Below are 23,978 nucleotides of genomic sequence, written 5' to 3' on the forward strand. Positions count from 1 at the left end.
AAAAGCACTTTCCAAGGGAAAGTTTGAAATGCCAAGATTAAGACTTGGAGTGCACAAGAAAACTGTCGAGGAGTGTTAGAATTGAGACTTTTCTTGGTATTTTGGTATTAAATATGTTGTTGTTATGTTTCTGATATAAGTTAGTATTAGTCAACATGTAGTAGGAGAAATTGAATGAAAGACCTTGTTTTAAGGGAGTGGTTAGGCTAAGTCAGTATGGGATGCGTTGTGTTGCTTGTAACTTTGTATTTTCAGCAACTACAAGTCACTTATGTATGCTGGAAAAATCCTAACGAAAATACAATTCTATCTTCCACCATTTTTTGCTGGTTGTGATATTTCTTTTATGCTTTCTATTCCCACACTCATGTTCAGTTTTTAGTTTCTTACTTTAACAAAAACATGTTGGTGCATACTTGATGAATTGGAACTTCGCTGACCTTCATAGAATAGACATAGCAGTGGCAAACCAATATAATACATGCTATATATAAAGAGAAAACTATAGCAAAATACAAGAGATTCTATTACTTTGCCACAAATAATGCTAGATGAATTAGTCCTTTATTTTTAATAGAGTCTATTATAACCATTACATTAATACTCAATTAAAATACAGCTGACATAATACTAATAGTAAATGTCTTGTAAATACATAAGAAGGAATAATATACTTTACATAAGAATAATGCTTCTTAATGTATAGAAACTCAACCCTTCATCTTCTGAGACTTCATTTTCTAATAATTATTATTTCAAACAGAACTATCTATACTACAGATAGTCAAATTTGCAGCAATAATGCTACCGCTACCATATATTTCTTCCTGTACTATTCCTTGTTCCAATATCCCTCATCTTTTCATGAATCTTAAGTCTCTTGCACACTACGGAAAATGTCCACCCTACCCCCGAGTACAAGGAGGAGAATAAACACAGCATAACCAAATTGAAATTTTTGGTAGCATTAGTCGGGGATATTACCCTTATAGAATAGAGATAGCAGTAGGCAAACCAAAACATTGGCGTGAACAATATAGTACCCACTATCCCACTTGGCGTGAGAATGTAGATTGTTACGGTTGAAATCAAAAGAGAAAGTGAATTGAGAATTGACAAGGTCAAGAAATCACCTTCAGAAATGACAGAAGTCCCAGCATTAATTCCTTGCGTAGCAATAGTCGTAGAATTGGGGGAAGTGATATTAACATTATTATTATCGTTGTTTCCAGCATTAGCCTGAAAAACTCCACCAGGGGGACTCAGTGCTGATTGATATGTTGCGGTTGCAATAAGAGCAGCAACTACGAGAAAAGCTTGGCGTTGATCCTCTGTTATGTCCCTTCTAATGCGAAGTACAAATATAATTATTTTTCCCATGAGTGTGATGTTCCATCTTAGTTTATCTGCAAGGGTGGGAGCATTAGTAACTGATGAACCATGTTTTGCACCAGCCCTAACTAGCGCATTCTTTATCTCCGCACTAGCTGCTACGTCTAGTGCTGTTGAGTTCTCTAAATTCTTGACCTTCAAATCCACTTTAGTCTTTAGCAACAATTGAAGCACCTATCCCACCCCAAAATAAATGAAAATTATTAGAGTATCTCCAATGAGAGATCTTAATTATAAGGTTATTAAGTTTATAGAACCAGTTACTCAAGATCACTATTAGAGGTGACTACTACGACTTGTAGTTGTAGGAAACAGTTCTTATATAGGAACTCAATTCTTATGATTAAAAAAATATTGAGATAATACTTGAGATTCATTTTCTTTTTTCTTAGATAATTGTATCATTAGAATAGAAAGTAGTTAATATTCTTAATTATAACTAGGGGAAGGGAGGTACTCCTTGCCTCTCTGTATATTTTAAATAAAAATAAAATAAAAGAAAGAAAAAAGGTTTAGAAATTAAAAAAAAAGAGCAAGAAAGAAAGTAACTAACTAAAAAGTAGTGGAGCAGTTGTTAAAAGAAATAAATTGATGAAAGATAAAATTGTCTAGAATATGTAAACACCAAAATGGAATATCTTCTTTATTATTAGTATAGATGTAACATGATAATTGATAATTAAGCCATATTTTATGCGTGATGGGATGTGAGTTTTTTTTGCCACAAAATGCTTTAACTCTTATGTTTTATTTTGGCAAAGCTCACGTTTTTTGTTAACAATGTAACAAGAATGGAACAAGTAGGAAAGTAGCCTAAAAAGGATGACTTAAAGAATATTTAGGCACCTCCTGACGGTTGTGCTATGCACAACACAAGTGTGCTGCAACGATTGTCATGAAGGCACCATGCAAATTCAAATTTCAAAAATCTTGCACTTTCAACAAGATCGTCCTAATCTGAGCATGACCATGCTGGACTTTGCACCCCTTTAGTCACAAAGTTGGTTATAAATAGAAAAAAAGGACACTGAGAGTTATTGTATCTTTTACTCTGTTTTGAAATTAGAATACACTGAGTGAGTAACTCTGAGGGAGCTTCTGAGGATAGGAAAGAATGTGAAGAACCTTACGGGGGTTCTGAATTGTAAAATTTCTTACTCTCTTTTATTGTTCATGTATCTCTGGTGTTGTTAATTTGCCTCTCTATGCCTATGGCTGGTTGATTTTTCCCCTTTTTAGGTTATGATGTAATTGTGCTTGTAAATCTCAATTCTTATTAATTGAATTTGTAATTGACCAGTCAATTGAATTGTTCTACTGTTGTTATTTACATATTTAGAATTGATCCCTCTAATACATTAGTCTTTTATTCGTTAATGATTGAAAGAATTGTAGAACAATTAGCGAATAGCCAAACTATTTTGTGAGCTTCTGACTAAATTAATAACCTTTAATATTTCTCGTTGTGTTTATGCTTTCCTCAATTTGAATCCTAAGTGACCAAATAGGAATTAAATTATGGGAAAGACTATTAATAACACATAATCATAATCTATTAGCTATTTGGAGATAATTAAGGTCAACAATTGAAAATTAATTAAGAAATCAATTGAAATAAGAAATTGGAGAATTTTTGTGATAATTGTTATGCATACTTATTGTTTCATCTAATTTTCACAATAATTATCTCACTATTTTCCTTATTTATTGCTTGTTTGATCCCATTTAATTAGGATTTATTGTTCTTTTAAGTTTTAGTTTCATGTAGTTAGAAGTTAGGAAATTTATTAGCTTTTAATTGTGTTTTGTAGAGTTTTAATGCATTTGAAAGAGAAGAAGATTTGAAGAAATTTGTTACTCGCTCAGCCAGCGAACCAGTTTAATCCCGCAACAAGGAAGGCATCCAGAGAGAAGGCACATGCCACAATTCTGGGAGCCATGATAGTGTTTCAAGGTTGCTCAACGAGCGACTTCTTGTTTATCAAACTAATGTCTCTACGAAAAGAAGAGTTAAGGATTTTTTTTAATTCATTCAACAAGTTCATGCTCGCAAAATGAATTGTTCATTCTACCAAGAGAAGATTTTGCAATTTCCTGTAATGCACTAAGCGAGCACTACTTGCCAAGTGAGTTGGTCTTTATGCAGAAATGACAAAGCAAATACTCTCATCCTAGGGGAATACCGACCTAGGGCTTTGTGTTGGCAGCTGAAGCTTCACCTACGTTTGTCTCTCTTGTTCTTCCACCTTAGTTCTCGATTTTTGCTTGCAATTTCACATTTTGTATCTCTCATGACAATAAGAGACTAGAAAATCTGTTGTTTGGGGCTTGATACACTAAATATTCTGTTGAAATTATTCCTACTATCTATTTAATGTTATTTAATTTCATTGTTATTGCCTTTTTTCCTATATTATTGTCTTGTTTATTATTTGATCACTCATATGCATGTGCTATGGTATGATTGTCATTGGAAAATGCTTTACTACTAAAAATTGAATGAAGGCTTCTAATGAACTCATAGGCTTCTAATGAACTCATATCCAGATGGAATGATGTTTGTTAGCTTTGTTTTTAATCCTTTCTTTGATCCAAATCACTTGGCTTAACTTACTAAAGAATTAGGAATTAAGTTAAGTGATTTATACCCTTTCACTAGAGGAATATTGATTAGGGTATATTTGTGAGTTAGAGTCACATTTAACTTAGTATTGAAGGATGAAAAATCATTAGTGTTGTATCCAGAGTTAGTTTAGTAAAGCCAAGCACCCAATATCTTTCAAAAATCTGCATTAAACTCAGCTTTGCACGCAAACTATTCACTTATTTGTCTCTCTTGTATTAGTCATTTAGAATATTGTTTGCTTTAAATTTCTGCACTCTTATTCCAAAAATCAAATTATCCTTTGCATAGAAATTGGTTTACACAAATGGATTGATACAAACATAGTCCTTGTGGAGATCATCCTTATACACATTTTCAAAAGATTACACTGATTGAATTGGTACACATATCAAACAACGTAACACTTTGCATGATTGAAATTATAACCCTAGGCTTTTCTATTTGCTAGTCTCTTTAATTGTGAACTTCTTGCTCTTTGGATTCTATTTCTTGCGAGTAATTGAACATCCTTTTTCCAAACTGTGAATTAAAACCCAAATTGTTTAGTTTATTGTAAAATTGAATTATTTTGAATTACCTTTAGTGCTTTGTATACAATATCCAAACTTAAGTCCATTGTAATTACTGTATATTAGCGAACATATTTTATACATCAATAAAAATTTAACCCTAAACCTTAAATTTGATATGTTATTATATATTAACTTCTACGGCAAAACCTCTAAGAATTAAACATTTAATTTGTATTGCTAACTAAAATATTTCCGTGCAATGCTATATTAAAAAGTTTAATTTGTATGTCTTGTTAGTATCAAATACTTTTGTATAAATATCTAGTAAGATTTGACCACTTTACTATATTATTCAATTAATTAATTAGCTTAAATCTACTTCTAGTCCCTATAGTAGTACTATTTTGATCTATTAAAACTTTTTATTACATATTTAACATCAAAAGTGAATTCAAGTATAATTAATATTACGTGAGGATAAGATGAATTCTTATTATATGTCTAAATATTTTACACTAGCAGCTTATATAAGTTAAACTCTTAATCAAAGTTATGTTGCAAACAGACAGGGGATGGGTACCTTTGAGTCATTCATGAGTGCAGAAACGTGCAAAATGGTGTTGCCTTCCTCGTCCTTCCAGTTCAGTATTGTTTTTTCTATCTGCATGGCATTCTTCTGGCATGTTCCCTTGAGCCATCCAACCAAGAGTTGAAGAGCCTCATACTGTCGATATCTCACTGCAATATGAAGTGCAGTCTCACCTCTAATAGTCACATCTTCAATGGAATCTGGACAAGCCAAGAGAAAGTTAGCCAAAAGGTCAATTTCTCCAATTTGACTTGCAAAATGCAAAGGAGTGAGACCTTCCCTTCCTTTGGCTCGAACCAATTCTTTGTTGATGTCTACTAAGCGATGCACCATTCTCTTATGGCTGTGTTGCATAGCAAGATGGATAGGTGTGAATCCTTGTTGATTTAACTTCCAAGCTAATGATGGTTTTAGCCTCATAATCTCAGTTGCAAACCCAATATTACCACATGATGAAGCAATATGCAAAGGTGTCTCAACAAATGATATTAAATCGTTGTGTTCCAAAACTTGTGGATCCTCCTCAATTACTGTGTAGAGAAGGTTTATATCTCCTTCTTGAGCGGCTACTTTCAACTTGTTATCACTCGTTGTGTTCATGTTTGAAGCCATAATTCATTGAGATGATACTGAAGCACGAAAAGTGAATACTAGCTAGCAGCGTGCCCAGCTATTCTTGCTAAATTAAATAACCGTGTATGAACTTGTTCAGACGTCATATTTTCATTTGAGTTCGTTCATTATTAACTTTTTTTCTTCTTCTTAATATTAAATTAAATATAAACCGTTCTTATAACTGAATTGGTCAATGTTGTAAGAAATTCCAAATGTGTTTTTCACATCTATCAATAATCTATACAAAAGAAACAACGAGAGGAAATATATATATATATATATATATATATATATATATTAAAAAAATATTTTTCAGAAAAATTAAATTTGATTGAAGTGATTAATTTATATTTGAAATTTTTTATCTAAAAAAATATTAATAAAATTTGTAATATAAAATATTTATCTTAACATAAAAGTTATATTTTTAATAAATATATTCTTATAAATAAATTTAATTATGAAAATTAAACAAACAAATATAATTCTTTTTGTCAAAATGCTATTTATCATTTCAGAAGAAGATATAATTCAAAGTCACAACTAAACAAAATCAACGCAAAATTAAGTTATAAATACTCAACTAAATACACAATAAATGATTTTATCCGATTTTACTATTTCAATCCAGCATAAAATAACAACTAGGATCCTTTTTTAGTTTATTTTTCTAATTTTTCTTTTAGGCTATTGCCGGTCATCATTTGAATTGTACAGTCATTTCTCCCATCTATTGATGATTAAGATAATTCCCAATAAATTCTGACCATCACATCGTTTCGAACAACACATAAATCAAACATTTGAAAAGTTATTATATATATTATCTTTATGTTTAGGTCAGTATAACTAATTACCATAAAACATTTAAATTATGGCAATGATATTGTACACCCCTAATTTACGTAAAGAATTCATTGCGTGTAGAAGCAACACTTCGCTTAATTTTTTGTATTCAATTTTAGTCGTCGTGTGCTCTTTATCATACCACGGTAAGGTAAGTTTAGTCGTCGTGCTCTTAGGTCCACCCTTGGTGATAAGACTTCTCGAAAATAAAATAAAAAAGAAGACTAAACAGATTAGTTAAATTAATAATTGGTGAAATACTTATGATGGCTAACATGTTCAAATTACTCATTTATTTTTTTGTTTTATTCAAAAAGTTATCATCATATCCTCGCAAGTATAAAAGAAGTGAAGACTCATTCGGGCATTTATTTTATCTAATCTCACGTGCTACCTAACATTGGTTTCCTTCAATTTGATTAACAGATTCGGAATGTACTATCCTAAGGCTCACAGGTTACCCTTATACCACACTAATTACTTAAGCATGTTTCAAGGTGGGTCAATAATAAGCAAAATTTAAAACAAATTAAACAAATATTTTAAATAATACTAATAATATATATTTTTTGTTGGTAAATCCAAAATACAAACTTTAGTTATTTTATGTTAGGTCGAGACATGTCTCTAGCTAGATATTCTTCATTAAAAATTATCAAAGTTGTTTAACGCGTGTAAACATATTAGAGATATCTGACATAAGTCTATTAGTCAAATTCAATATCTTAAATACAAATTTGATTTAAAAATTATGTTTTCATAGAACATAAAGCTATTGCTAATACCATTCCCATGGTTAATTTTCTAAAGTCAAAAAGCAATCTTGAAAGTCAAAACCGAAGAGGTAGAATGTGAAAATTAAAGCCCTCAGAAGCTGTATCCAGAAATTCAGTAAAATTAAACAACATGCTGCCGTGGCAAATTTTTAAAATAGAAATATATATATTTAATAACAATGATTGTAAATTAACAATTAATTAGTTACAAGTGTACAAGAAAATTAATGTTCAAATGCTGACCTTGAACTGGATCAGCAATGCTATTGCTACCATCTATTTCCTGCTACACTATTCCACGTTTTGATTTCCCTATTCTTATCATGATGATGCCATCATATAAGGATGTTCATATCACCTTCCTGTGCTGCAACCTTTAACTTGTCATCACTCGTTTTCAGATTTGATGCTATGATTCTTCACGATGCATGTATATTAAAAAAAAAATTATAATTATTCATTTTTTTCTTAAAAGTTATATAATTCTATCTATTTTCTTTTAAATATTTAATAAAAGTATTTGAATTATTATATTATCTTAATAATATTTCTTCAGTTGATAAAAACATTGTCAAATAATATAATAATTCACAAACTCTATAAAACTTTTAATATAAAAATAATTCAAATATATATATATATATATATATATATATATATATATATATATAAATTTAAATAAAATAGTCTTCAAAAATATTATGGGGAATTCACTATTAGAAAATAAGATTTTAACATTTATTTTTTTCGATTTTCAACATTAATTTTTAACCGATGTTCAAACCAACGACGGTAATATTATAAATGTTAACATCAATTTTCATAAAATCAATGTTAACCTACACTACACAACATCGATTTTTAAAAATATTGATGTCCTATAATAAGTAATAAACAAAAAAAATATATTAAATATGCAAAAAAACAACATCGATTTTTCTAAAAATCAATGTTGTAGTGCATAAATCAACATTAGTTTTTAGAAAAACTGAATTTGTAACGTGCAACACAACATTGGTTTTCTAGAAAACCAATGTTGTTAGGTGTACAACAACATCGATTTTTAGTTTTTTGTAATTTTTTTAAATATCCTGTATGTTTTTTTAATATTAGCCAAACCTGCAAATTTAAAAACAGACCAATCCAGGCAGTTTCACAATACAAAATTTTATTATTATCGAAAACAATAATGTTAATAACCGAATCTAATTAAACATAACTATATACAATTGTAAAATTTCTTTAACACCTAGTGTTTGATTCTTAACTTTGACATAAAATCCTGCCCATTGAATGCGAATTGTCTTTATCTCTCTAGTTCCAATGGTCTTGGATTAATAAAATACTGCATGATATAATAAAACATAACTTAATCAGTATAAATAATAACAAGTATAACAAATGAAATTAGTTTTGAAGTAAGCAATTACCATTTTCCAATTATCCTTGAAACCTTCTAAGACTATCGTTGGCATCCAATGCATTACATAATAGCCGCACTCAGTACTTCCTCTTTACTTATTACACTAAATTTGATAAGATATTCAAAGTTAACGGAAAATTAGTGTACACAGTAATACAATGTAATTTTTAAGACATCAACCATTGTTTAAATGACTTACTTTAATTGGAATCCATTTAGCAGTAGCCTTGGATTTACTTCCTTGAATATCATTGAATCCCTTCAAAGCACTGGTTAAGAGAAACATGCATGCATATTGTACAATTAAAATATTGATATCTTACAAATGATAAAGTAAATGTCTTACAAATTACAACTGACTTGTTGATAATTCATTTCAAGTAGTTGTCGGACTTATTGTGCAACGAGTAGAGCCAGACGACAACATTGTCCTTAGGACATATAACGACTAGTTGTCAATGTGCACTCCATTGGAGAACATTAAATTATTATAGTTCATACATTATTTAAATTGATTTGTTCAATTTTACGTAGCCATTCAAGTAGGCTCCTAGGTAAACATCTCTTTGAATTCTGCACCGATTTTTTAATATAATTGTGATTGCTCATATCTTTGTATGGATTGTGGCTCAAGAAATCCATACATAGAGGAATTCTCCAATCACGAACTTAACTCATTCATATGTCTATTTTTGTTAAAATAAACTAAATTATGCATCAATTTAAAAAAATTAGTTATGTAATGGACTGTAATGTAAAGTGACTTACAAAATCCACATTTGTATAATATAGATGTTGAGACATTGACCACCGTGTGCTATTTTAGAAAGATCTTCATGTTTTATGTACAAGGGGACATCATCATTATACACACCCAAACACTGTTGAATCCCACGACACTTGCATAGGCATGAGGAAAAGCCCCGAGATCGTCAATGTCATCTGGCCTAGGGGATCGTCATCAGGTTTTGGCCTATCTACAGGTTTTTTGGATCCCTCGGCTCCTTGTTTATCCTACACAGTTAATAAACATAAGTGAATGACAACCAACACTTTATCTGCAACAAATCCTTTTTTAATAATAACAAAAGGAAATACTTGTTCTGAAAAAGGTTGTACAAGATGCATCAGCTAAGCAAGGAAGGTGTTAAGGGTCTGCCCCACTAACTGAACCTCTTGAGGAGGTACAGGGTTGCGAGCATTAGCATCTCAAACGTCCTCAACGCCGACTTTCACTTAATCATTTCCCAAAGGGACATTGTGGACGATTGTTGACCTCTCATAAACTCTTCCAAAGGCAACAAGGCAGGGAGGATTGTCATCAACATACAACCCACATTTGTCTAATTAACCTGTGTTTGGGTCCTACCCCCGAGGGATCGACACAGCTTCCCTTTGTACTAACACGGGAAACAGAAGGACCAACCTTGGGCTCAGGAGGCAATACAGGTCCCTGGGGTTGCATCTGCGACTACATCGAGGACTGCATCTGGCTGAAGGACAACATTAGTTGTTGAGTCACTTTTTCAGTGAACGACTCCTCCAGCAGATCTGAATTTTTTTTGTCAGCTACTACAACTCTTTGGGAGTGATGGACGTAGATGTGCAGGAGCTTTTTGAAGTCATTCAAAAGTATTGTTTAATTGTGAGATCGGCTACAGCAGCATGGACACAACTAGAGTGCTATGGTTGCCCAATGGCTACAGTCAATGCATCTTGACGTCTATGGGCGACAAAGCTACATTGTGCTGATTGCTCTTCAAGGGAATCTTGCAGTTAACAAAATACTGCATAAGTTTGCGTACTACTATTGTTATTATAAAAATTGACCATTAAAATAAAATAATAACTTACAATCCTATCTACAATTTCACATGTTGCCTCAGATGTCATCTCTCTGTTAGACAAGTGGTCTCAGATATCTTAAGAATGGGGGGTTGAATTAAGATATCAAAGACTATTTCCCAATTAAAATTTTAACTCTCTTTCTGAATTATTAATGCACTCTTAATATGAATTACTAAAAACACAATTCAAAATAAAACTTCTTTAACGCAAAAGATAAATGACAATAAATAAAAGAAGTTTAAGGGAAGAGAGAATGTAAACTCAGTTTTATACTGGTTCCGCCACACCCTTGTGCCTACGTCCAGTCCCCAAGCAACCCGCTTGAGAGTTTCACTATCTTGTAAAATCTCTTTTACAATGTCTGAACCACACAAGGACAACCCTTCCTTTGTGTTCAGATAACCTTACAACAAGAGAGCCTCGATCCTTTAATCAGTTCTATTGAATAAGAAAAGGTAGAAGAAGAGTTCTTTATTTTAAGAGAAAGATAATACAATGAAGATCACTCAATGATTCCTTATTAAATTTGCAAGTGTTTTGGCCAAGGAATGTTTTAGAGGATAAGATAATTTTATTTTTGAGAGGATAAGACTCTTTGTGCAGAAAAAATATGAGGAATTTCGTGTCCCAAGTCACCTATTTATAGGCCTTTGAAAGTCATTTAAAAACTCTTGAATAGATGTGACTCTTGGGAGTTATTTCAAAAATTCCTTCTGGTAATCGATTACAGGCTTTAAAATTAAAATAAAAATTTCTAATAGTTGTTATAAACAGTTTCAACTGCTGGTAATCAATTACAAGCCTAGTGTAATCGATTGCAAGTTTTCAAAAATATTTAAAAACATTTCAGAAAGCATTTTGGCCACTGGTAATCGATTACATCCTCTGGTAATCGATTACCAGAGAGTAAATACCATATTTTAAAATTTCAAACAAGCATCCTTTGGCCAAACCTTTGCATCATCAATTAGTGAATGCTTTCTAAGACTCTTAAGGACTAACTTCAACATTTATCTTGGATTTCTTGGAGTCTTGTCCTGGATCAAACATGAGAAGCGCGTTTCTTTGGCATCATCAAAACTTCATGATATATTTGCTTCTACACTCTCCAGATTTTAAGATGGAGTCATCTTCCACTTCACATGTCATCTAATGGAAGATGGAGTATCAACGATTGTTTTTGTCCTCCATTAACTTTTGTTCTAGTAAATCATAGCCCTCATGAGACAACACATGAGGGGCAATGTTTAGTTTTTGGATGGCGTAAGCCTTCTTTCTAGCATCCTATCATAATTAGACAGAAACTTGTCAACAAAATGTGCTTGAAAATAATGCATAACTGTCAAATTCATAAACAATGCAAGTCAATTAACCTCCCTTGAGGGGTTTCTACGACTCTGACAAAAATGTTGCCCCTTTTCTTTGCTAATATCATACTTCTCACAGACAGTGTCATCCTCCTCCTCATTGCCTTGAGCCAGAGCCCAGTTGGAGGTTAAATCTGACTTAAACTGCCTTCATCGCTATCCTACCATCTTCAAGATTTCCTTATTCGTCCTTTGGTTGGACACTTATGGAATACCAAATTCAGCATGCGATACAAAAAATACATTTAATTGTTAGTCAATAACATTCAACATTATAAGATTTTTAGTACAACCAATTACAATAACATTCAACATTTAATTCAAATACCTAAATGTCCTCCCAACTCAAATCCATTTGAGTTGAAGGAACTTCTTTCTAGTTAACAAATGTCACATCCACCTTGTCTCAAGCAACAATCCCCAAATACGTCCTTAATTGCTTTTTGTAGGGACAATCAACTTTTCTAGTGGCAGGATCCACATGAACCACTGGTCTCTCCATCCTGACGGGCCTAGCAGCCAGTGATCTGAGCCATGTTGCTTTTCTAGTCTTGTTCAACGAAGACGACGAAGGTGCTAACTCAGGAGGAAGAGGAGGGGAGCTCGGTGGTATAGTCATGTGCCTATTAAAAACAACATTAAGTAAACTCAACTTAAAAGTATAGTAAGTTATGTAATTGAAAATATAGAAACAAGAACATATTAAAAAAAGATTACATTATACGATATTAATTAATTCTCCTTCATCATTATCATTACGATTTGCATGGATGTCATCAACTTCTTCCTCTCCTTTGACATTAGGCATTTGTGTGGAGAAAGGAGTCAGACAAGTATCAAGGGTTGAATCATCATCTTCAAGATTAAGACCAATGGTTTTTCTATGTAGAACCACTGCCTTTCATCACAAGGATCTTCAACATAACACTCTTGTTTAGCTTGTTATGTCATGATGAAATGCTCATTTTGATAAGCTACCTTCTTCAGATCTACCGAAGTAAATATGAAATCATCGGTTCACACACCCATATTGCTATCAACCCACTTACACTTGAAAACACACCGTAAATTTAACTTAATTAAGTTTCCAGATTTCTTCAATGACTCTAAAGTAAGGCAAGGACGCCGGACGGGGATTGTCATCATGTACAGTAGCAAAGTGTTGGGATTGAACTCTAAGACTAACCACAATGTTTTCATTGTACTCTTGTCGTCTTGTGATTTGGTGTAGAACAAATACTTGTTGATATCGTATCCCTGTCAAGTTCTAACATTTCTTTTAGACCCATATGCTAACTTCCTTAATGTTTCAAAAGTATTATTGTCACCAAAAATTGTATCTTTAAACCAATTTAGGAAAGTCTTGTTATGTTCTTTCAATACCCTATTCTTGGTCATTTTTGAGTTACTTTCCCTAACTAAGGCTTCGTGATGAACTATGTATAGTAGAAATTCATTACTGTTATTTAGTACATACAAATGAGTTTGTTGCAATTCGTCTAGACCCGAAGTTATAACATGCAACCCTTGTGAACCCTTACCTCCCACTCTCTAGTCATGCTGACACTCAGGAAGCCCAACTAGTTTTGCCTTTTCAATGTACTCTGAACAAAATTCAATAGCTTCTTTTACAATGTATCTTTCAACAATGCATGCTTTGTATACTCTTTTAAGATCTTCATGTATCACTCAACTGGGTACATCCACCGTAAATAAATAGGACCACACAATTTTGGCAAAGTGACACAAGATAATAGTAGGGATATGATATCGCTCAACCGAGTACATCCACCATAAATGAAGGAGGAAAATACATCTCCAACTGACACAAGATAATAACAACCTTGTTTTCCATGTCAACTAACTTTACAGGGTCAAGGACTTTTCTACAAATGACATTGAAGAAAAAGTAGAGTCGATTTATGGCATGCCTCACTTTTTTAGGCAAAATGTCTTGAATCGCCACAACTAATAGTTGTTACATCAAGATGTGGCAATCATGAGACTTTAAGCCAACTAATTTCATATTTTTCAGTTACGCAAGGCTCTTAATATTTGAATTGTATCCCTGTGACACTTTGACACGATAACACAAACTTGTTTTCTCCTTTCTTGACAAAGTATGACATGTTGGAGGCAAGTATATTTTCTTACCATTAAACATTGAATGTAATTGTTCATGTATACTCATCTTAACTAGATCTTGATGAGTATTCAAACCATCATTTGTCTTGCCTTGAATGTTAAGGAGTGTGCCGATGACACTATCACACATATTTTTCTCCACATGTATAACATTGATACAATGTCTAACATCTAGATCAGACCAATATGGAAGATCAAACAATATCGACCTCTATTTCCATATATAGTATTGATGTCATCAATCCGCTCAAGAATCTGCTAACCAGTTAACAGTATCGGCACACTTTCATGCTCTTGACTTCCATTAAAATCTTTTTTCAATCTCCGGTAAGGGTGATACGGTTTTAGAAAACATCGATGTCAAGTGTATACTGTTTTTCTTCCATGTTTGTTCATAGCTTGTGTCTTCTTCAAAGATAGGGCATGCACGACGACCCTTAACACTTTATCCACTCAAGTTCTTGTATGTTGGAGAGTCATTAATGGTACAAAATAGCATTGCACGTACTTGAATGTCTCATTTCGATACCCATCAAACACGGTAAACCCCTCGTCCCATAACTTTGTCAAGTCCTCAACCAAGGGGCTAAGATAAACATTGATGTCATTTCTTGGCTGTCTTGGGCCCGATATCATCATAGACAACATCATGTATTTTCGCTTCATACACAACCAAGGAGGCATGCTGTAAATTACTAGCAAAATAGGCCACGGATTGTGCTAAGTGCTTAAATTTCCATAGGGATTCATTCCATCAGTGGCAAGTCCAAGCCTAAGATCTCTTTCCTCTTTGCTAAAATCCAGATGAAAATGATTAATCTTCTTCTGCTAGGAGGAATCAGCTGGATGGTGGAGCATTAGATCGCAATTTCTCCAATATGCATGCCATGTAAGGTATTTTGCATCACCTCCATTAGCAAACAAACACTTAAACCTTGGAATGATCGAAAGATACCATAACATCTTCACTGGGGAGCCTTTCTTTGTGCTTTCATCATTGCTAGATTGGTCATCACCCTTCACTAGTTACCATGATACCCCACACCTTGGGAATTTCTGCATTTCTTCAAACTCATGTCTGTACAGTATGCAATCATTAGGGCATGCATGAATTTTCTGATACTCCATACCCATCGGATACAGTATATTCTTTGCCTCATAGTAACTTTTGGGCAACATGTTTTCCTCTGGAAGCATATCATGCAGTACCTGAAGCAGTGAAGTGAAGCTTTTGTCACTCCACCCATATCTGGCCTTAACACTAACCATACTTAACATCGCTGAAAACAACGTCAAAGACTTCTTGCACCCCGAATACAAAGGATTTTTCGAATCACTTTCCAATGTATCATACATAGGGGCATGTGATTGCTGAAAAAACTTTTGTCCAAGATCTTGAATCATATCCTCTAATTGATCTCCCATTTCTACATCAACCGATTCAGTTTGAGACCCCCTCTGCATGTTTGTCAATTCACCATGTCATATCCGTGTCATATAATTCTTCTTGATCCCATCATACAAAAGATGCTCTCGTATGTCGTCTAGTACTTGTCGTTTCCCATTCAAACAGTTTATACAAGGACATAAATATTTTCCAGCCTCATTCAGTTAATTTTTGGCAAATTTCAAGAATTGTTCAATGCCTTCCTCACACGCATGGCTCATGCGACTTGCATTCATCCAACTTCGATCTATCTAATTAATAACTTTGTGATACTCATAAAGTTATTCCATGCATGAAAACCTCACTTTTTCATTAAAGGTGTGGCTTATCCTATTCAAGAAGACATCTTTTTATAGTAGATTCATACATAAAGTTTAAGTCTCTTTTCTTAAATTTGACAAAATTTTGAAAGCATTTCGCATTGATCTCCAAGTACACGACATGAAAGTAATGACATGAATTCCACCACAATCAAGTATGCACTCGAAGAACAAAGTGAAATGCATTGTACCAGAATTTCATCAAATTTAAGAAAAGAAAGTTAACTTGTACATATGAATCTACTATAAAAAAAAGTGACTCTTCCTAAACTATCCAATCGGACAATTCAATATTCAATACAATGATTAGTCCAAACTGTTCGGAAGAATTATTGTATTGAATCTCAAATGGGAAACTAAAGTCCACTCATAATGAACATAACTTGTATATAAAACAAAGTCATTAATCACATAAAACAAGTTATAAAATTATTCATAACAAAAAAGAGCTTCAAAAGAGTATCAAAGACATTTGTACCTGTCAAGATGGTCACTAATAATGTCCAACAATGAACGTCGTGATGACAATACAAACAGGATTACAATTACAATGCTAGTACCTTGTATAGACAAAGAGAGAAAGAGCTCTAGATCCCCAATACCCTGTATCTATACATATGTTTATGTGGTGCATGAGTGTATCTAGAGTAATGATAGAATGATGACAGTATTTGTACAAAACTTCATAACGGTTATGTATGAGCCTCCGACTGTTTTCTTAATTTTACATTCAATGGATTATTTTAGTTATATTTTACGAAAGTTTCAGTTTGAGTAAAAGGCACTTCAACTGCACATACACAGACGCAAGACAAATTGCTAGAGGACGGAAAGTCGGCCAATACCAATGCAGTTTTCCAAACAAACAATATCTATCCTTAAAACTTCTACATTTCAATTATTTAAAATAAAATGAATTGTATGATACATGTACAAAGTGAAAATTATCCTTAAAGCATAACTAATTAATTGATCGTGTAAACAATTATTGCAGTTTAAATAATGCACTACTAGAACAAGACTTATAATAAAAAATAAAAAAAATAAAAACGAAATTCATTTTAGCCTCGAAGTTTATTATATGTCTTTGAGGAATTAAGGATACATAATAACTTAATGAATTTCAATAAAAAAATGTTAAGAATTCAGTTTACAGAAAATTAAATTCTTAAGGTGAGTCCGCAATATTTTGTTGAAAATAAGTTATGAACTGAGTGGATAAGGATCCAATATTCACATTGCAAAAAGAGTGTTGCTAGGTGCACCCAGCATTATTGCTGGTGCACCCAGTATTCTTGAAAAATGCTAAAATTGTCCTTACTTAGTTTTCCACTTCCGAATCAGCTTGATCCGTAAGAGGAAAAAAAATTATAATATACTTTTAAATACAACATATTTATTTATAATATAATTAAATCTATTTTTTATTTTATTAAATATAATATATTTATAAATATTGATTTATTATAAATAATTAATTTTTTAATATATTTTTTAGAATAAATTTGTTTAGAAGATGATATTAAAATACTTACTCAGTCCCATTATAATTATTGTTTAAGGTTATTTTATACATATTAATAAAAATCAATAAATACATAAAAGATAATATTATAAAGAATTAATCATATCATTATTAATATTTATAAAGAATATAAAAAAATAATTAGTATTATATAAAAAATTAAAATACTAACTACTTTACAATACATTTTTTTACATGATCATTAATATAAGTGAGAAAATTGTAATTATAAGAGAATTTAAAAATATTAGCATGTTATATACGATCTTAGATAACGAATGATGTCCATTTTTTTGTTAATTATTTTTTTTACACCCTTTTCAACTTCTTTATTTCAATTATATTTAAAGTTATAACACACGTGTATATAGACACAAATGGAATACACAATCAATGAAAATAAATAAAACTAACATTAGTAATGAAAATAAATAAAACCAACAATACTCATGAAATGAGTTCATGTACAATATCTGTATATACAAGGAATATCAATGTAAAATATGTATATAAACTAAGCCTGATCAGTGCGCCGCCTGCGTCTACACCTAACGCATACTAGATGGTCCTGTGTGACACTCCTGGCCAATCTGAGGCATTCTTCGATCACCTCATGTGTCGATGAGCCAGGAGTGACCACCCCTAGACTCAGATGGCGCTCCAACCGCTCAGCAATGTCATCACAAACTTCCTGTTACATACAAAACAAACTAATTAAACAAATTATTATCCAAATATTGAGGTAAATGTCGTAAATTATTAGTATTACTTACCACTGCATGTCTGGGCTCCTCCGTAGATGTCGACGATGCTCCTGGCTCTGGCACGCGAGGGATATCCGTCTGCGGGGCCTGAGGGACGACTCGGGGCTGCGGGACATGACCATGAGGCAGAGGATCTACTGCGTGGCTTGGTGTCATGAAAGGATGGGAGATGCGGAAGAACCAATCGATGTAGTCACTAGAACACGCCCCTGGCACCACGCACACCTCACCTGCAGGTACAATATGATCCTTGTAGTACATCCACCTGTCGTGTATATCATCATACGAGACCCATGAATTGACAGAAGGAGCAGGAATGGTCTACATGTAACCAAACTGTCGCACGACCCTCTCCGGTCGGTAATACACAGCAATAGGCCCCCAGCGCAAGAGACCGGAGTAGCATGATCAGATGTGGAAGTCTCGGACCTCCCGATGCTCCCCATACGGGATCCAACAGACATCCGGAATCCGGATTCGGTCCAGGCGCTCCATATACAACGGCGTGCGAATGCTTTTCACGGTCTTCTTCGTCGCAATCCACCTGCACACACGCGGAGAAGCCTCGTCGTAGTCCTGATCAGCGGTGGACTCCGCAACTGAGGGAAAGTGCTCGTAAATCCAGCACTACAGATGTAACATTCAAATTATAAATATTAATAATGAAAGTGTAACAAAATTTAAAGTTGAACATTGTTTAGCCTGAATGAATGAAAAACATATTTGTTACCTGCAGCAGTGTGATGTAACCGCCAAGCTGTCGACTGTGGCTCATGGATGCATCGTTCAGCTGGTCGTACATATGAACCAAAGCAGCCACTCCCCAAGCGTACCTATCTGTCATACTGAGGTCCCGAAGGTCCTCCAAGTAGACAACATGGACATTGGTTGCACTCTTGTTAGCAAACAGAGTGCAACCCAGCAGGTGAAGAAGATATGCACGAGCCGCAGCTGTCCAATGACCTGCCTGGCATCGGCGCTGATATACATCACGTACCCATTGCAGGCGTATGTACGGTCCGCGACACTGGACTGTCTCAGCCCTAGCAGACTCTGGAGACACCATCAGCAAGTCCACCAGCATCTGAACCGCATCATCCACGTGCAAGGGCTCAAATGCGTGAAAGTCGCCTATAACGGGAAGATGAAGAAGAGAGGAGACGTCGTCCAATGTGATGGTCAGCTCACCCACCAGGAGATGGAAACTAAACGTCTCTCGGTGCCAGTGCTCCACAAACGCGGACAAAAGTCCCCGATCGCCGGTGTCTACCGAACACGCGAATAGAGGACTTAGTCCTGTACCAGCGATGAGTCCCTCAATGGCAGGGGCAGGCCTGCCTAAACAATGGACCTTCCTCCCATGCGAGGATAACTTCAATTCAGGACGCTCCTGAATTGAAGTATAAAAGGAACGCAAAATTCGTTAAAATTATCATTTAAAGGAAAACTAATAGTATAATTTACAAGTAACTAAAAATAAATAGTATAAATACCTCTCTCGTCCATACGCTGCAAGCAACGTGATCCGCATACGCTGTCAGCACAGATGGGTCGCTCGGACCACCCGGAAATCCCTGAGGCTGATCCTCAGCCGCCTCTGTGCCTGCGTCCGCAAGAATGTCCGCAGGAATGTCCTCCACAGCAGCTGGTGCCTCCATCGGGTCATCCTAAACGTCTGGGTCAGGGATGACTGGCTCCTCGACGTGATCCGCAGTCACAGCGACTCGCTGCCTCCGTGCGGATGTAGTAGGTCGTCGACGCTGTGGAGCATCATCGGAATCATCATGATCTCCTCTGCCCACTCCTCTGCGAGTGACCTGACCTAAGGCACGACCTAATCCTCTGGTCCTAACCATGATCTGGAAATGAGTACCGCAAAATCCATCACTCATTTCATTTTCTCAAATTTCATACGTCTAACGCATATAGGACATTGATTTGGGACATCATGGTTTTGGTTGTGTTCGTCTCATTGATACTAACATCAGTAGAGTATGGACAATTTAATTCAAGCCAAAGAAGGCACAGAATTAAATGGATCAAAGAATTTAGGACTTTTTTGCGAGAATTAAGGGTAAAATTTTCCTTATGAGGATTAAATGGATTGTTTTATAAATGTCTCCATGCATTAAATGGATTGAATGGATTGTTTATCTCTTCATTAAATTTTCCTTTTCGTCTATAACATTAATTATATTTGTGTATCAAGACTTTGATTGGCCAATGTTGAGCCAATCAGGAAGAGAGAATTGACATGTAGAATGATTTATTCCATAGGTGTTGAATGAATTCACACATGGGAAGCAGGAATGGTTCAGGTTATGAAGCTGAAATGGTATCCATATTCTCTCATATTGAGTCCCTTGACAGATCACTTCATGACCATATAATTGAAGCTCTTGGCAAGCTCACTGTTGAACAAGGAATTCCTTATGTTACCAAAAAAGTCATGAGAAATTAAAACAAGTTTTCATTTGTTGCTAAGAATGTTTAGTGTAGCCCAAAGTCAATTCAAGGATCTTGAGGTTGTGATTAAATTTAAAGTCCCTTTTTATTAATTGAGAATTTGTGTTTTGTTTCTCTACCTTTTATGTTTTCAGTTTTTCAAATTTAATTGATGATTATGATAGGGTTTTGGGAATTGAATTAATATTAGCATTAGGTAATAGAATGGTTGCTTAATTGATGACCAAAATGCTTATTGCTCTAAAGTTTGATATAAAACCATTTGTATGGAATAGTTGGTTCATCATTTGTGATATTATATTATTAAAGCCGACCATGTGGCTTAGAGTTCTAAATAACTTAAGGTTTTGGGATAGTTGGTTCATGATTCCAAATGCATTTCTTCACATACATGCTCAGAGGTTCTAAGCAAACTACCATCATGCCAAATTCCCAGTTCTATCATGTCCAATTCCTATTTCCTAGTTTAATCCATTAATTGCAAGTATTTGCATCTATCTAAGGTATGAATTTAGGTAGAAGAAACTGCAGATTGTTATTCATTGTTGTTCTCCTCTAATTTGGATTTAGGTACAAGAAGCTGCACACTGTTATTCATTGTTGTTCTCCTCTAATTTGGATTTAGGTACAAGAAGTTGCACATTGTTATTCATTGTTGTTCTCCTCTAATTTAGGTACAAGAAGTTGCAGATTGTTATCTAAGGTATGAATTTAGGTACAAGAAGCTGCAGATTGTTACTCATAAGTATTTGCATCAATCATATTGGTCATAACTTAGTTAAAGGAAGTACATGGAAGTTGGCTTATATGGAAGCACATGGAAGTTAGCTTATAGGGATATCAATCATTAGCATACATTCATGGCAATTTGTATGAAACAGTAGATATTCATGACACTATTTATCAAATATTTAGCATACATTCAGAGGTATCAAATAATATTTGGCAATTTTTGAATTAGAATCAAACTGTGAGTTTTACGGATCAAGTGATCCGTAAGCATCTTTCGGATCAAGTTGATCCGGAAAATGTTTACGGATCACTTGATCCGTAAAGCTCCCAGCGATTTTCGATAGCGTTTTCCGCCATCGCCGACAACATTGGAGCAAAAAAAAGTCAAGTTCACGGGCCTGACCTCGACGGTGGACGCAGGAAGAAGAAGCAGGAAGAAGAAGACGCAGGAAGCTTCCTTGCACCACCACCGCACCTCCTCAACGAAGAAGAAGAAGAGCCACAAAGAAGACGCAGGAAAAAGAAGGCGCAGGAAGAAGAAGCAGCAAGAAGAAGCAGGAAGAAGAAGAAATGTGATGAAGCAAGAAGATGAAGAAGCAGGAAGAAGAAGGAGAGAGTTGATCCGAAAGAAGAAGAAGAGAAGCGCAAACGCGGGGAGGGAGAGAGAGAGGTTACGTTTTTTTTTTTAAATTAAGGAAGGGCATTTTTGTCTTTTCACATTAATTGTTGGGTGCACTAGCAAAACTGCTGGGTGCACCTAGCAACACTCTTGCAAAAAAAAAAAGGGTATCTATGTATTTTATTTGAAAATGGGACAGGAACTTAATTTGGAGACTTATGGGCAAAAATAAAAAGGTCCCAACCCAACAGGATCCTTCAATTGGGCCCAAGCTTCCTTTTCCTATTGAGAAATAATTGGTTGTCAGTGCCAAGCTTTTCCTTTTTCCAGTTTTTCATTGATGGTTAAAAGCTAACATTAACTTGTCACTCCTTAAAATTTCCTATTGGTTTATTGCAGCTATAGGTCAAACTTTATTTTAAATTGTACCTTTTGGGTTGGATATAACTTTGTTTAGAATTAGACAGCTTCAAGATTAGATAAACAAATTCCTAATATAAGATCATCTGATTTTATTTTAGTAGTTATACAACTGATTGATAATTAATGGTTCTTTACCAACCAGTGCAGTTGGTTAAAGAATTATAATAAAGAGAAAAAATTATTGTAAAAATATAAGAAAACAAAAAAAACAGCAAAATTGAAAAAAAAACTGATATTTATTTCATTTGCAACATTGGACTCTCCACACCTTTCCTAAACGGATCATAGTAGGTATTTATGTTACCAGTGTAGTAGGTGGTAAGGAGAAAATTCATAGTTATGAGTTCTGTCCCACGAATACGAACTAAAACAACTAAATATTCACCCAATTCACAGGTTCCACGATGACTACGAGACTATTTACATATTCCATGTTTGAGAGAAGAAGAAAAAAAGAAGGGATCTTATGTCAGTGTCTAACCAAAACTTGTCGGACTTCATATCTGGGAACAACCCCTCCAAAAACAAAAGGACTGTTACAACATACAAAAAAAACTAATAATAACTCGTTAATTAGATTAAAAAAAAAACATAACCATCAATGTACAAAATATATATTATGTTGCACCTTACATACTTAAGTGAAGGAAACAAAAGAGTTTGATTCTCATAATTTCTTTTGATGAGACTAACTCTTTTTGGCCAAGAAATGGTGTTGCTCTATTAATTCATTATAAATTTTCTGAATATTTTTCTTCTCTCTGCTCATGATTTGTTTTTGATGTTGACAAAGGGGGAGAGATAAATAAAAGATAAGATAGTAAGGGGAATTATCTATTTTTTTAGACAATTTTTTATATATGAAATCTATGAAATCTTCAACTGTTTCATATAAGCAATCATTGCAAAATCAAGGGGGAGTGAATGACACAAATAAATATTCTTCTTACTCCTTACCTAAAGATGTTTGTCATCATCAAAAAGGGGGAGAATGTGAATGAATATCGTGCAGGTTTTGATGATGCCATGGTATTACCTAAAAATGGTTGTCATCATAAAAAAAGGGAGAGAATGTGAATGAATATCATGCAGGTTTTGATGATGCCAAAAAGATTACTTGATGAGCATGGATGGAATAAATTCAAAAGAACAAGATCAAGTAAATCTAAGATAAGAACTTAGTAAATTTGTTTAAAGAATCTCAGTTTGATTACTTTAGTATGACCTCAACATCTTTAGTATCAAACACTCGTTTATCAAAGGCTAAATCAATTCAAAAATATCTTTTTGAATTGGTAATCGATTATCAGACTGTGTAATCGATTACCAGAGTTTGTGAAGATATTTTTGACGAACGATACAAAAGTGTTTGAATTTGAATCTGCGTAATCGATTACCAGAATCCTGTAATCGATTACCAGTGAAGAGATTTCAAAAAAACTTTGAAAAGTCATGACTCTTTAGAAATATAATTGTGTAATCGATTACTAGAATCCTGTAATCAATTGCTAGTGAGAAAATTTTAGAAAAGCTTTTTGAAAAG

The 23,978-nt window shown here is 33.9% G+C and overlaps 1 protein-coding gene and 1 pseudogene across 1 annotated transcript; both read right to left on the minus strand.

Annotated features, from left to right (window-relative positions):
• Nucleotides 1-548: 548 nt before the first annotated feature.
• Nucleotides 549-5,838, minus strand: LOC114416837 (annotated as a pseudogene).
• Nucleotides 5,839-18,603: 12,765 nt separating this feature from the next.
• On the minus strand, nt 18,604-19,853 carry LOC114416149 (protein MAIN-LIKE 1-like). Its single transcript, XM_028381020.1, has 3 exons — nt 19,689-19,853; nt 18,926-19,585; nt 18,604-18,822 (listed from the first exon to the last, which is right to left on the minus strand). The coding sequence occupies exons 1-3, from the start codon at nt 19,851-19,853 to the stop codon at nt 18,604-18,606; spliced, it is 1,044 nt and encodes a 347-aa protein (XP_028236821.1).
• Between the last annotated feature and the right edge of the window lie 4,125 nt (nt 19,854-23,978).

The sequence above is a fragment of the Glycine soja genome, chromosome 6, assembly GCF_004193775.1.
Source record: "Glycine soja cultivar W05 chromosome 6, ASM419377v2, whole genome shotgun sequence".
NCBI lineage: Eukaryota > Viridiplantae > Streptophyta > Magnoliopsida > Fabales > Fabaceae > Glycine > Glycine soja.

Bases quoted from the DNA above. Each gene is read 5' to 3' on its own strand.
- LOC114416149 (XM_028381020.1), bottom strand. From the start codon at position 19,853: ATGGAGGCACCAGCTGCTGTGGAGGACATTCCTGCGGACATTCTTGCG. The intron at 19,586-19,688 runs GTATTTATACTA...ACTTCAATTCAG, and splicing joins GCAGCGTATGGACGAGAGAG to GAGCGTCCTGAATTGAAGTT. The intron at 18,823-18,925 runs GTAACAAATATG...TTACATCTGTAG, and splicing joins GTTACATCACACTGCTGCAG to TGCTGGATTTACGAGCACTT.